The following is a 14705-nucleotide window of genomic DNA, read 5'->3' as shown; positions in this document are numbered from 1 at the left end:
CATCTTAAGAGCTTTATATTTATTAACTCTTAATCCTCATGGTAAATGTATATGATAAGGACTCGTAGTCCCATTTTATAGTTGGGGGCACTGAAAGGTTAAATAACTTGCCCAAGGTCATATAGCCAGGGATTACAGAAGCTGAGATACAAACCCAGATAGTGTGGGTCCAAGAGACAACACTTGTCATCACCGCTATGGGGTCACCACGACATCCATAAAATCAAATATTCTATCAGTCAAATCAGTTTATTCTAAATTATTCCCACATCCTAAGGGTTGCTGCTGTCATCCTCCTCAGGGGTTTCTAGGTACCCTGATCTGGAATCTCCAGCTTAGAACCCAGAACTTGTTACCAGCTGCCAGACCTGCCTTATGTCCCCCAGAAGTGTGTCTGTCTGGATTCTGACCTTCTCTCATATCTCCTGGACACTTGGCTCCATCCCCTACCAAGACTCGACTCCGGCTTCGAGTCATCCGACTCTGACCACCACTCACCTGCCTCCTCCAGACATTGTCCCCAGATATTGATTCTACTTGCCCAGATAATGGATTCCCCCCCAACATCTGCAAAGACTCAGCTCACTTAGGTGGGCGTCTGTTTGTCTGTTCAGGTTCTTCTTGGTCTGGCCTAATCTACTTCTTGCCTAACTCTGAAGGCTCATTCTAACTTTGTTCATTCATTCATATTTTTATTGGGCATCTACAGTGCTAGGCACTGTGCTAGGCACAGAGGATACAGGGTAAACTGGAAGGCACACTCCTGGTCCTCCGGGTGAGGAGGATCAGAGCACTGGGCCCTCCGATCCTGTTCTTCCCATACCTCAGCATATGGCCTCCCCTCCAAATAAACCCCAACCTCCTCCTCTTCAGGGCTCTCAAAACATTCTTTGATTCCAGATTTGACCTCCAATTTCTTAATGTTGTCTGATGTTCTGAGAAAGGCATAATGGTACGAAAATCCACACTTGTCCAAGCCAGCTTATGAGCAATCTCAGAAGCGTCGAGTGAGTGACCCACAGGAGGAAAAGGTATGTCACCGGGCAGAGTCTTAAGAAGAGAGAACAAAGATCCTGGCACTCTAGTGCAGAGATGGTTGTCTTCTCTTTCTAAATATGTAACAGGAAATTAGGCAGTTCACCTGTGTAAATCGTTTGCATATCACTCATATAGGAGCCAGATGGCACCTCTTTGTTTTAAGAAATTAAAAATAAAAAAGAAAGAATATAAGGAGGAGCTTATCTCCATCTCTCTCCCTGCTCTTGTATACACATCCTGGACTCTACCCTGGGCAGATGAACACACGCACGCTCACAGGCATGCTCACACAAACACTCACCCACGCACACACTCACACTCTCACACACACAAAGAGAGAGGCCTGGGTTATCTGCATTTAACTGAATTAGGCACCAGGAACTCACAAACTCCTAGGCTCAACAGATTTCTGTGACCTACAGTAGCAAATCTATCCCGGACATCAGCTTGCAGAGAGAATCCATCAATGCTCCTGCTATATAATAAATCACTGCATTCCCCCAGAGCTTCAGCTGGTGTACCAAACAAAAAAAATGTTTCATAAATCACCTGTACATGAACCTAGCTATAAGATCATGAGGACCATGTAAACACTGACCAGAAGAACAGGCAAGTCTGATGATCCAGTCTTTCTATTTAAGTTGAAACCTTGGAAAAGAAAGTTTCCAGATGTGGTCAACTTAAAGACCCTACTCCTTTGGGGCAGCTACATGATCCCAGTTTATCTTCCATTGATCAGGAGGTCCTTCTCTCCGACCCAAGAATGACATCTGGAAATCAGATTATCCCTGTGGTTCTCCTGCCTTGGGTATGAAGGAAACAATAGTTTACCCAGTAAGCCATGTACTTCAGGCTCTTTACACAAAGTAACTTGCTCAACATCAAAATAACTCTGCCAAGAGACTACATTTGTCCTCATTTTTTAAATGGGAAAACTAAAGAGAGGTTAGGGGAAGTGCGCTGGGGTCCCAAGGCTGCTAATGGTGGTGCTGTTTAGTAAGATCAGGTCCCAGTGCAGAACGCCTTTGCACTCTGACGTCCTCCGGTGTGGATAACAAGACTTTGGAGTACATCCAGTGATGTGACCCCCGGCAAATCTACTTCTGCCTTTTGTTTTGCAGAGGGTGAGGGAGGGGGAGCTGTGCATACATTAGGACATTGGGAACAACTGAACACGAAGATATGATACATACTACTCTCGGAATATGGAAAGTATAATATCTACCCACCATCAGTGGGATATGCAGTTTTCCCATAGTGCACTGTTTTTACTACAATAGCTCTTTTTTATTTCATATTCCCTGTGACCAAAGACATACGTTTTCAAGGCAGCTGGCCTCTGCTTACACCCGGCTTAGAACTCATGAAAAAGGGATTGCAGATACCTGAAGAGTGGACCTTTTCCACCTCGCCCTCCCTTCCTCATGTTCCAATCAGCCCTGGTGTCCACCGAAATAAGATAGATTCACCCCTTGCTGCTCTCCCAGGAGGAAAGAGCATCAGTTCCCAGTTGTTAAAGCAAGGGCAAAGCAGTATTGTTGGATAGCTGATAGATGTGATTTTTTTGACTCTTTTGAATCAGAATCAAGAAATATGAAGGGCACTCCTTGAAGTGAGTTTGACAGCTGAGTGTGCACACATTGTGGTCAGATTTTGTTTCCCGGAACCGTGGTAAAGCCAGTGGAGAACAGATTGGCATAATCATACATCTGCCGTACACAGAAAAACGATGATCCCTCCCTTGCTTTTATCAACACCAATGTAAATCTGAGCTCAGGCAAACAGGCCAGCAAACGCCATTACAGAGAGCACAAAGGCAATTAAATGGCGCTAACTCCAGCTAGACTCAAGAAATCTACGGCCCATGGGCCCTTAGTAACCACACCAATGCCTCTCTTGGAAATGAGTGAAAAAATTAGTCTAGATGCTAAAGAAAGACTCTACTTTGATGTTTCCTGGCAGGTCTGCCCTGGCTGTCCATCTGTGGCGACTGCTGCATTGTGCTCCCTTTTCTGTATCTGGGATGTTAGACGGGGTAGCTGGCTTGAGAAACTGCCTAGCTTGCTTGGACCTTACTAGCTTCCCTGCTGTTTGGTCTACTTGGCCTCATATTCTCTCATGATAGTATAGCATCTACCGTCCTTTGGTTGTACCATGCACAAATCACTTTCTAGCCACAAAGGGCATTTCTCAAATATTTCAATTTTCTTCAGGCTATGGGTAAAATGAAGTGTCTTGAGCAACCAGTTCTAATGTCTGAGCAATGTTGTTTAGGCAAAGCCCTCAGGGGCATCCAGAATGAACAGATCTGCACATGCCAACCCCAAACCCCCAGCCTCATAGTCCACCATGCTTAGGCCACCAGGACAATCGTATCTGGGCTCTTTGACTCACAATATGATCATTCATTCCCTACAAGGAACACAGAACCAATGGTTAGTATGCCTCTTGACCTCTAGAACTTTCTCCCACCCTCTTCTTATACCACCTGTTCAAACTCCTCACCCACGCAGTGTCCCTGAAGTAACTATTACATATTTCTTGAGGCATGTGCCTTCCAATCGGTTTGCAAAGGTTATCCTATCTCTGCATCTCAGGCTGCTCCCACATTTCCCTCTTTTGGGGTAAATGACACTTGTGCCCACTTGTCTTTTCCCTGTCAAAACCACTCAATAATCCACTGGAAGGGATTTCCCAAAGACTAAGGGAACAAATAATCCTGGGAGCAAAATAAGATAAGATACCTCTTAACATAAAGCAGACCACTGTATAGAAGTAAAATTGAATGTGATGCCTCCTAACACAATCAGAAAGCCTTTTCTAAGGCCAACAAGCAACTCTCTCCAAAGTTGGCAACAATAACATGCTTTCTTGCTTCACCTTTCCTAAATCATTCAGGTGATTTTGCTCAGCAGGACATTAATGATTTTTGCTACTTTACTGTGGGTTCTGGCTTCTCATCAAGATCTACTTTTGAGTTCAAGATAAGCCTACACAGTCACCAGATAATTTCAGAGAATAAAATGTGTTGTGGGTAAGGCTGGGTCAGGGACTGAGTTGGGAGGTGTTAAAATGTAGCACCAAGTTGAGCTTGACCCTGTGTGCATTTGGGCATACACATATATGTATGAGTCTGTTTGCATGAAGAATGAGTATTGATGTATATAAGAACACAATGCATATGTCATTGCAATGTAAGAATACCGTCAAGTTGAATGTCCAAGAGGAAGGGAGGCATGAGCTATCGAGAGAATCATAAACAGGTATGTCAAGATGTAGGAGTGGCCAAAGGATAACCACCGCGTGTATGTCTGGGCATGGGTGCATACGTGTGTTCTCCAGAGTGACAGGGTTAATGGACAATGACAAAGACATGTGAGCAAGGTGTTAGCTCTGCTGCTGAGTCCTGCAGCTGGAAAAGCCACCTTACCCTGTAGTAATCGGTGCTGTAGACATCTCTGGACATGCCGAAGTCCCCGATCTTCACCAGCAGATTGGCTCCCACCAGGCAGTTCCTGGTGGCCAGGTCCCGGTGTACGAAGTGCTGGGAGGCCAGGTACACCATGCCTGAGGCGATCTGACTGGCGATGTGGAGCATTTGGGAGAGCCCCAGCTCGCCTTTCGCCTGGCGTGGCTGCCCATCTACAAGGATCATAGCATCTGGCCCATGGGCCCTGTGAGGAGTGGGGAAGAAGACAGAGGACAGAGAGAATTCAGGAGATCACAGGAAACAGCCTTCTTGATTCTCTGTTCTCAAGAATACACCACAGAAATGAATGACATCTCTCTTAGCCTACTTATTGCCTGTTTCTGTCCATCCAACATTACGACATGTGAGTGTGCATTATGAGTACAACACTACAATCAGATTCCCAACTAAGATGATGCAGACATAGTCTAATGGATCAGGAAATAAGCCTACTCTTTTAAGTTTCTTAATGCTATGCAGGAGTTTCCCCAGCTCTAGATATCCACTACAGAATCGTTAATAAAACAATTAACTCTTCCAGAGCCCTTGCTGTTCCAAGCCCTTGCTGTTCCAAGTTCTAAAGATCCCAGATCTATTAATTCACTTAATCCTCCCACTCCAATTTTGAGTTAAAGCAACTGAGGCACAAAATGGTCAGATCACCTGGCTGAAGTCACAGGAGTGCCGCAGTGGCCATATGGATAATCTGGAGGCCAAAGGAAACCAGACATGTGGCTCTAGAGAGCTCTAAATTTTAAGGAGCATCATCAATTGTGCTGAAGAGATTCCTGGGCCCCGCCCCCTATGATTCTGATTGGCTGGGCGGAGCTCAATCATTTGCATTTCTGACAAGCTCCTGGTGCTGATGCTGTGGGTGGGCAGTCCACACTGTAGGTAGCAGATGCCTGTAGTTCACATTCCTACTCTGTCCACCACATTGCCTAGGACTGCATAACTTTTGTTGGTGGCAGGGCCAAATGGAGAGACCCTTCGTGTCTGGGAAGCTGAGGCCTGGGAAGCCCCAGTTCCCCCACCGTCCCAAATCAAGGCCCCGGATTTGTTATCCTAACGCCTTGCCTTGTCATATCGGTCGCTTTTAGTATTCACTCTTTTCTCCAGAAAGCCCAATGAGCCATAACCACACCCAGAGCCCTTATTTATGAAGTTGTGGACCAAGGAGCCCTCGTGTACAGGGAGGCCTCGGCCTGTTTTACTGCTTCTCCAATTTCCACAGAAAGGAGTCATTAAATATGAACACATTCCTTTTATTGTCTCCTGTGGGTTCTGCCTCCTTCACCCTCCAAAGGAGAGCTACTGCATCAGCCCGCAAGGAAGGAGCATCCTCAGGCAAGCCTGAGCTCCGATCAACCAATAGAGGACGCTGCAGCCTGCCCTAAAAGCCACCAACTGGCTTCTCTACTCTTTTCTTCCCACTTCCCTCATATTGGGCATGGCAGGGGTACACAGAGGCCCCCAAGAGCTCTCTGTAGGCCTGTCTGGGGCACTTGGGGCTAAAGGCACTGCTGAATCTATGGCGTGGGCTTGCTGGGAAATGGAGCATGTCCCTCGGACCATCCCAGGGGGATGCAAGCACAGCATAAAGATCTTGAATACTGAGAAAAGGCATTGCCTATATTAGTAACTATCCTGGTTCACAGTCCTGATAAAATACTACTTGTACTAATTTAATAGTAGCTATCATCGACTGAATACTCAGCTACCTGGAAAACTCATTTAGGTATTATACAAATATAATCACTTAGCACTCATGGTAGGAAACCTGTGGAGCAGTTTAGTCTTGTTATCTAGAAGAGAGAATTAAGGTTTAATAACTTGCTCCAGGTTACATCACTAAGACGTGACAAATTCAGGATGTGAACTCAAGTCTGTCTGATGACAAGGACAGAGTCCTCCAAGAAAGGAATAAATTTCATTGTGAAAATCCAAGTTCAGGAGGTTCAAAACATCCTATAGATATTTTCCCTTCTTCGGGGTCCATTTTTGGAAACCCAGCTCATAAGAAGAGTTCACTAACTGCTACCAGCCCTTTCCAGGATCCCTCAAAACCACGGCACACTAGTCAATGTCTCACTTGAAGAAGATGCTCTCAAGTTTTGGTGAGTGTGTTAGCAGTGTTCCATGGCCTACACGTGAACTCTGAAAATGTCATTATCAGCCATGGGATTCAATGGATATCAAAAGAACCTTACGTGTCAATGGCCTGATTGTCCCACCTGCTTCCTGGGACTCCAAATTCTACACACCCTCACACACAGCTGCCCCCTCCACATCTGGCATACTTGGAAGTGGCAGATATGGGAGGCAGAGAAGTGCTAACTCTGCTCTAGTGGTGAGAAGCTGTCTTCCCTGGGGAAGGCTGTCTGCCCTCCTGCCGTGCAACTCCATCCAGAACCTTCTGGCTGAGGTTCCAGTCTCTTGCTAGTTCCATCAAGAGCATCTCAAAACCCAAATGATCTTGAGCCAAGTTTGGGGAAACCCTCTTACAACATATTTAATCTTTCTAGAACAGTGCTTTCCAGTTGAACTTTTTATTGATGGAAATATTCTATACTGCACTGCCCAATATTGTAGCCACTAGCCCAAGGGGACTACTGAGTACTTGAAATGTGGCTAGTGTGACCAAGGAACTGAATTTTTAAATTTAATTTAAGTCATGTAAATTTAAATTCAAATATCCGTAGGTAGCTACAGCACTGGACAGCATGGTTATAAATTGACCCAAGGAAAATCTGCTCTTCTTTTTCAACCATCTCTGTCTCCTGATGAACTTGTAACATTATACTTTCTTATTCATCATAAAAAAGTCTCCAGCAAGAAGGTTTCCAGCAGGGTGTAAGGTATTAGCTCCACTTCACAACACTGAGAAATGTAAGGCACCAAGTGAGAAGACAATTCAGATCATCAGGAGAAAAGGTGGCTCTAGAGCCTCAGAGTTGAGACTTACAGGCTGGCAGGCCCTCTGGGGTCCCTCCTCAGTCTCTTCCAGACCCTGCTCTTGTGGTCAGTCCACCTTGTGATCAGGAGGAAGATACTCACTTGTCATAGCATCCGCAGTGTTTCCCCCTAGAAATCAGTGACCAAGGCCTGAAGCTTGCTGCTCAGGAACTGATATGAAAGATTGAAAGGTTGCTTCTCATTTCTAATCCCCAGACTTATGTGTTCAGAGGGGCCGTGTGACTTCTGGCTCCAGGGGAAATGCAGGGGTTCAGGGGGGCTGGCTGGGGGGCCAGGACTGGGGGGGGGGGCAGTCCTTGCTTACCTGAGGAACTTGTTCAGGTCTCCATGCTTCATGTACTCAAAGACCATGATGAGCGGGTCCCCATCACCACACACCCCATAGAACTTGACGATGTGCTCGTGCTGCAGGTTAGTGAGCAGCTCAGCCTCCCTCTGGAAATCCTTCCGGGCAGCCAGGGTGGGATCCTTCAGGGCCTGGAAACAATGCAGGACATGGGTTTTAGCAACCAGAGGGCAAGGGCCTGTCTGCTCCCCTCCTGGGAAGAAACCTGCCCATGATAAAGACAGCTGGTCCCCAACCAATCAGATTTTAATCAGGGTTTAAAGACCATGAGGTGACATCACAACAGCAGGGCCCGATTCCTTCTGTCCTCAGCCTGTTCCTCCTTGCAGAAACTGAAGCCAGCTTTCTGGTGCCCCACCTCCCATCCACTGGCCACTGATCTCAATGCATGTTCATCTCAGAGCCCTTTGCTCCCTGAGATTTCGCATGAATGGCAGAGGGAGGGGGCTGGGCAGGTGGAAAGCCTGACCAAGGCGCTATCCCCTAAGCTTTCCTTGAAGAAATGATCCTGCAGCTAAGAATAACAGTGGAAAAACCACCACCCCGTTGCTTCAACTTTGTAAATTAGCCTATGCCCAGAGCCTACCAGAAATCAGGCATAATAAAGCCTCCTTGCCCTTTCTATTCCTTGATTTTAGATTGTGAAGGAGTGTATATTCGCAGAGAAACATCAACATGTTGCTTCTAGAAGGTGCCTGTGTCCTCCTAGTAGGAAGCTGAAGGAGGCACTGGGGGGCCTGCAGCTATGGGAACGGCAGTGAAAGGGCAACAGCCTTAGGATCCACCAAGAACCAGGATGGGGTCAAGTCCTGCAAAATCCCAGGGCAGGATGGGCAGGTGGGCATCTTGTGATCACTAAAATGCCACGGTGTAGCCCCTGTGGCATGGGAGAGCCCAGGGTGAGTGGGAGACATCAGACTGGGGTTCAGGAAGACAAACAGAAGAGGAGCGGTCAGGAGGGGTGTCAGGTGTGAGTGTGGATGCTCTAGCACTAGAAGGGGACGGTGAGACCGAAGTAGAAGACTCTGAGCACATCTAAGGGACCTTGGTGGACAGGGCCCTGCCACAGGGATGCAGCTATGCAGGCCAGAAGGAGGGTGAACAGTAAAGGGGCGGTGGGGGGGGGTGTCCTGCAGGAGGCACAGTCTGGGCAGGTGGGTGCACATATTTCAGGCTTCCCTCCCTCCCCCACGAGGTCAGAAGGCAAACAGGGCCAAACAGCCACTTGCTTCAACCAACACAGTTTCGTAACCTCACCAGACACAACACCAGGCCATGAGGGAGTGAATGTGAAGTTGGCACGCTCTTTTCAGCTTAGTGAAAATCTAGACAGGCGTGAGACTGGTTTGCATCCTCTCTGCCAAGCATCTGGCCTTTTTGGTGATTTAGGCTGACCCACCTCCCCTGTAGATCATGTTACTCCTGCAAGGCCTCGCCAGCCAGGGGTCTTTCTGTTGCCTCAGCCACGCGCATTAACTGAAATCCACAGGGCTGCCTTGGCCGACAGCCCTGCAGGGATGTGCATATGCAAAAATCCTATCTAGTAGGGCCCATCAGACCTCCATCAGTCGCTAGCACACATTAGAGATGATTCACTTTGAGCACTAAATATCACCAGCTTCCCTCCACCTGCTTATTGCTGGAATTGGAGAAACTGAGGCCCAGCCCTGTCTGGTAGTCAGGACGCATTCACACATCTCAAATGGAAGCATACCATTAAACCGGACCTCAGCCGTCTCCGGGACCCCAGAGTTCAGTCTCAATGTCTCTAGGGCCATGGTCTCCTAGCCAGAGATCAAACCCACTCCAACGTCGACCGGCACCACCTTTCACTCTTTTCAAACTTTGGAGAGTTCACTGAAAACGCATTTGATGAAATGATTCTACCATTGACAGAAATTCTGGGATTTATCTCATGCAGCTTTCCCACATGACAGCTGAGGAAACCGAGGTCCAGAACGGGGAAATGACTTGCCAGAGACCATGCCCTAGCCAGGGCTTGAATCTGGAGCCCAGGGACACTTCCCTGGATGGCACACCTGCTTAAGTTAATTTACCAGATGAATTGGCCACTTAGGCATGTCCCCGAGGGAATGGGGGGCACAGACGTTTTACGGTGTGAAAGGGTGGAGGAGAGGGCCAGGTAAGGCAGAGGGGCCAGGCTCAGCGAGGATGCTGGACAGGTAAGCCTGGCAGGGAGGTGGGCGGTCCAGCCCGTTGCTGACTTTGCCAGCTCTGAGCTCATGTGCTCTGCACTTAGGCTCTGGCCGCCTTCTCAGGGAAGCTGTCCACTAAGAAAGGAGCATGCTGCTGTGTGTCCACGTGCAGCCAGAACAATGACATTTGCAAAGGCTTCTTGCTATGCGTGGGAGAAGGCAGAGTCATGGTGAGAGGGGTCTTCGCTGCGACCCAGCTCCTGAGCTGCGTGGCCTGGGCTGTGGGTAGAGGATGAGTGCCAGTGATTTATCTTTATGAAGAATAAGAGGGGGGAGAAAAGAGGAACCCAGCATGGGTGGGATGGAAGACTACAGAGATTTATGGGAATGCTGGATTTATGAGAGGGAAAAGTAGATCAAATTTGGGGCCAGCCAAATGGCCTCTCTCCATCTCTGTAAATCATTCTCTTGAACTGTCTGGACGCCAATAGCAGTCATGGGATTTTTCCGTTCTTGGCTCTCAGGCAGTGCCAGCCAGTGTGCCCAAGCCTGGCGCTCCACACTGCCAGGCAGACAGGGGTTCCTCCTTTGGGAGATGGGGCACACAGCAACCACTGTCCCCTAGTCTCTGCATAGCCTTGTCCGCTGCTAGTTCTCTCTCTGCCTTCACACCGGGTTTTCCAGCTCCTGGGTCTACCCTGAAGTGCTTATGTAATTGGCAAGGGGTCATGTGCAGCATCTGGGGGCCAGGCCTGCAGGTGGTCCCAATTCCCAGGGATTGATGCAATTGGGACAGAGATGACAGGAGGAGACTAATGAGGAGGAAAATCAGCTCAGAGGCTCCCCCACCCTTCTCAGTGGCTTCTGCAGTCAACCCCTTCTTTGGGGCTGGGAAACTTCAAAGTGGATCGCCAGTCAGGGGCACCAGTGAGCTCCTGTTGTTGCAGGGAGACGGGTCTCGCCAGAGGGTCTCTGAAGCCCGGGAGGCTCCCCTAGGTCCTTTGAGCAGTAACCACAGAACAAAGAAATCTGCCCCCCACCGAATCTCCTTTCTTTTCCCCCAAAGTTTGAGGACATTGCACTTTCTGATCTTCCTCTCTATGTGCATCGTATCTAATGTCCACCCCAGCCCTGGATTTCAGTGGGGCCATCTGGGAAGCAGTCCAGATGGCAAAAGCATTCGAATTTCTTGGGGCACCTGGGTGGCTCAGCGCCCAACTCTTGATTTTGGCTCAGGTCATGATCTCAGGATGGTGAGATTGAACCCCACAATGGGCTCCGCGCTGAGCATGAGCCTGCTTAAGTTTCTCTCTCCCTCTCCCTCTGCCCCGCCCCTGCTCACGCTCCGTCTCTCAAAAAAAAAAAAAAAAAAAGTTTCAAAGTGTTTGGTTTCAGATTTCATTAGTATACTGATTTAACCCATTTAATATATGCAGAGATACACACATTCCTAAATGTTCACATTTTTAAATATTCAAACATGCACAGACACATGTCAATCTACACTTTTTAAGTATAAAAATCATCTCTCTCCTTTTCTCTCAAAATCCAATGTCACTGCTCCTTGTTGACATTCCCAAACGATTTTACGAGAGAGGAAGCTGGGTAAGTTATCACAAGCCAGGTGGCTCTCATCTGGCTTCCTGGTTTACAACTGGCCATTAGTTTCCCATTGTTTTTAGGATAAAATCCAAACCCCTTAAAACAGTCATGGGCTCTAAATGTCAGGTCTTCCCATCTCTCTCTGCCTCCTTTCCTCCCATGCCCTTCCTCTCCTTCACTCATTACACTTTGATCTCATTGGTCTTTCTGTCCTTGGTACCCACCAAGCTTTTACCTGCCTCAGGCCCTTTGCACATGCATTCTTTTGGTCAGAAAAAACTGCACCAAGTTATATCCACATGACTGGCCAAATTAACTGGTACTGTCTGTTACCTCTCAGGAACATCCTGACTGAAACCCATTATGCCCTGAATAATGGTTGGATACCCAGATAGATACTTCTCTCCCAGAGAGGAGCTTGCCAAGGGTCAGCTGTGATTGTTTCCCAAAATCATTTATGATCCATCTGTTAATGTCATGGCTTAATGTAATGAAACATCATAGAGACCAGTGAAATATGAGTACAAAGAGTTGGCTGGTTTTCTTTCTTTTTTTTTTTTTAAGATCTGATAATTTGGGGGTACGTCTTGGCGGCTCACTTAGTTAAACGTCCGATTCTTGATTTTGGCTCAAATGGCTCAATTGATTTTGGCTCAATCAGGTCATGATCTTGGGGTCATGGAATCAAGCCCTAAATTGGACTCCGTGCTCAGCAGGGACTTTGCTTAGGATTTTCTCTGTCCTGCTCTCTCTGCCCCTCCCCCACCCTCTGTGCTCACTTTCTCTCTCTCTCTCTCTCTCTCTCTCTCTCTCTCTCAAAAATAAATAAATAAATCTTTCTTTTTTTAAAGATTTTTTTTTTAATTTATTTGAGAGGGAGCAAGAGAGCACAAGCAGGGGGAGCAGCGAGGGAGAAGGAGAAGCAGACTCCCCGCCGAGCAGGGAGCCCGATGCGGGGCTCAATCCCAGGACCCCGGGATCATGACCTGAGCCGAAGGCAGACGCTTAACCACTGAGCCACCCAGGCGCCCCAGGTTGCCTGTTTTTGTGGAAACTAAGGTGAAGACTTCAGAAAGACCTGCTAAAAGTCAGTGGTTAAAAAGTGTTAAGAATAAGAGGAAAACCTATTTTTTAAGAAATTGGGAAAATACTAAAAATCTGAGATTCTGCACTCAGATTGTTTCACAAATGTTTTAAGTGCCTATTCCAATGTAAACTAACTGGCACTGGAAATCATGAACACCCAAAACAAAAACGAAACAACTCTCCAAACGAAAAGGAACTCAAGAGCTGCAGTTCATACATACTGGAAGAAAGAGAATGTTAGAGCCAAATGATTAAAATTACCAATAACCACAACATGAATTTCCTGCAGATAAAGTTAATTTTATAGGAATAGGCTGATAGAGATGTTAAAATAAGTAAACGCTCAAAGACAGTCAGGAAATAATTATTTAAAACAACAACAACAACAACAACAACAAGGTATGCAGCCAAAACAGGGAGAAATAAAGCCAAGATAAGCATAAAACCATGAACCAATTAGACATCTTGGAAGTAGATTATATGGTTCGCGGAAGTTAAAGCAAAAGCCTCCACAGAAAGGACAAACCCTACACTAGATAAAACCACAAGAAGAATTCATGACTCGGAGCAATGCCGAGATTCACCAGAACACAGCACGGAGAGACAGAGGGAACCAGGAAAAGCAGAGACGAGGGGCTCATGCCCTCACCTGTGAAGGAGAGGGGCTGCCTGGATCTGAAGTGCTCCCACCACTGATTCGCTGTGGGACCTTGGGTGAACTGCTTGACCCCTCTCTCTGAGCCTCAGTGTCCACTTCCATAAAATGGGGCTAGTGATCATACCTGACGCTGAGGGTGGCTTGTGAGAACAAAACATTAACACGCACACATTACTTACAGGGGGGCCATAATCAACACTCCCAGTTGGATGTTGTGGTCATCATCCTGAACACCCCTCTTCCCCCTCCTCATCTATCCTTTCGGGGCTCTAAGGTTCTAGGATTCTGAGATGTGAGCTACATGGGCCTGGGTGTCCCCTTGCCTCCTCCATCCGCAGTGCCTCACGCAGGGCCAGGCACATAGTAAGTGCTCAATAAATATTTATGGGATGAATAATTTAAGCATATTTTTAAGAATATGATCAATCTTTGAAAGAAAAATCTTTTATAGCACGCTGAACTATTACAAAGCTAACATCAGTGTATCCTCAATGTAAGGAGAAAATAAAACACTGCCAACCCCCCAGAAGTACCCCCACCCCATGCCCCACCCCTCTAATATGCCCTCTCTCACCCGAAAGGGAACCACTATACTAACTTAACAGAGTTCACGATCTTGCTTTTGTAAAACTGTTTTTACTACCTAAATATAAATCCCTAACCACTAGAGTTCAGTTTTACCTGTCTTTTAAACTTTAAATAAGTGTGATCCTATATATAACATTATATATATATTATATGTATTATATATATATATATATATGGTGATGGTGATGAGATATATATGTTTTTTCTCTATATCTGTCTTTTTTCATTCAATATGGTGTTTTTGAGATTCTTTACTATTACATGTAGCTATAGATCACTCATTTTCCTTGGTGAATAGTTTCCCATTGTATGAACATACCACATTTACTTATCCATGTTGCTATTGAGGGACATTTGGGGCTGTTTCCAGTTTTTGGCTGTTGTAAATAATGCTTTATGAACATTATTAGAGATGTCTCTAGATAGATAATAGGAAGGAAAGAAGAGAAAGAAGGAAGGAAGGAAGGGAGAGAGAAAGAGAAAGAAAGAAAGAAGAAAAGAAAGAAAGAAAGAAAGAAAGAAAGAAAGAAAGAAAGAAAGAAAGAAAGAAAGCAAGAAAGCAAGAAAGCAAGAAAGCAAGAAAGAAAGAAAGAAAGAAAGAAAGAAAGAAAGAAAGAAAGAAAAAGAAAGAAAGAGAGAGAGAGAGAGAGAGAAAGAAAGAAAGAAAGAAAGAAAGAAAGAAAGAAGAAAGAAAGAAAGAAAGAAAGAAAGAAAGAAAGAAAGAAAGAAAGAGAGAGAGAGAAAGAAAGAAAGAAAGAAAGAAAGAAAGAAAGAAAGAGAGAAAGA

At 46.3% G+C, this 14705-nt stretch overlaps 1 protein-coding gene across 4 annotated transcripts in view; it reads right to left on the bottom strand.

The window, feature by feature from the left end:
* The window catches only part of NTRK3 (neurotrophic receptor tyrosine kinase 3), a 401430-nt gene that overhangs the window by 45062 nt on the left and 341663 nt on the right, over positions 1-14705 (bottom strand). For 3 of the 4 annotated variants that reach the window (XM_025893114.2, XM_025893115.2, XM_073882270.1), the window contains 2 exons: positions 7788-7960; positions 4469-4712 (listed from right to left, as the gene is read on the bottom strand). In XM_025893114.2, coding sequence (XP_025748899.1) covers positions 4469-4712; positions 7788-7960 — 417 coding nt within the window. Of the gene's footprint in view, positions 1-1636; positions 1842-4468; positions 4713-7787; positions 7961-14705 lie in introns of all 4 variants that reach the window. The other variant, XR_012375172.1, reaches the window with a different exon arrangement.

The sequence above is a fragment of the Callorhinus ursinus genome, unplaced genomic scaffold, assembly GCF_003265705.2.
Source record: "Callorhinus ursinus isolate GAN/ISIS: 27379988/994484 unplaced genomic scaffold, GSC_fseal_2.0 scaffold45, whole genome shotgun sequence".
Lineage (NCBI taxonomy): Eukaryota > Metazoa > Chordata > Mammalia > Carnivora > Otariidae > Callorhinus > Callorhinus ursinus.
The sequence above is the reverse complement of the archived record's forward strand: the minus strand, read 5'-3'. Positions and strand labels throughout refer to the sequence as shown.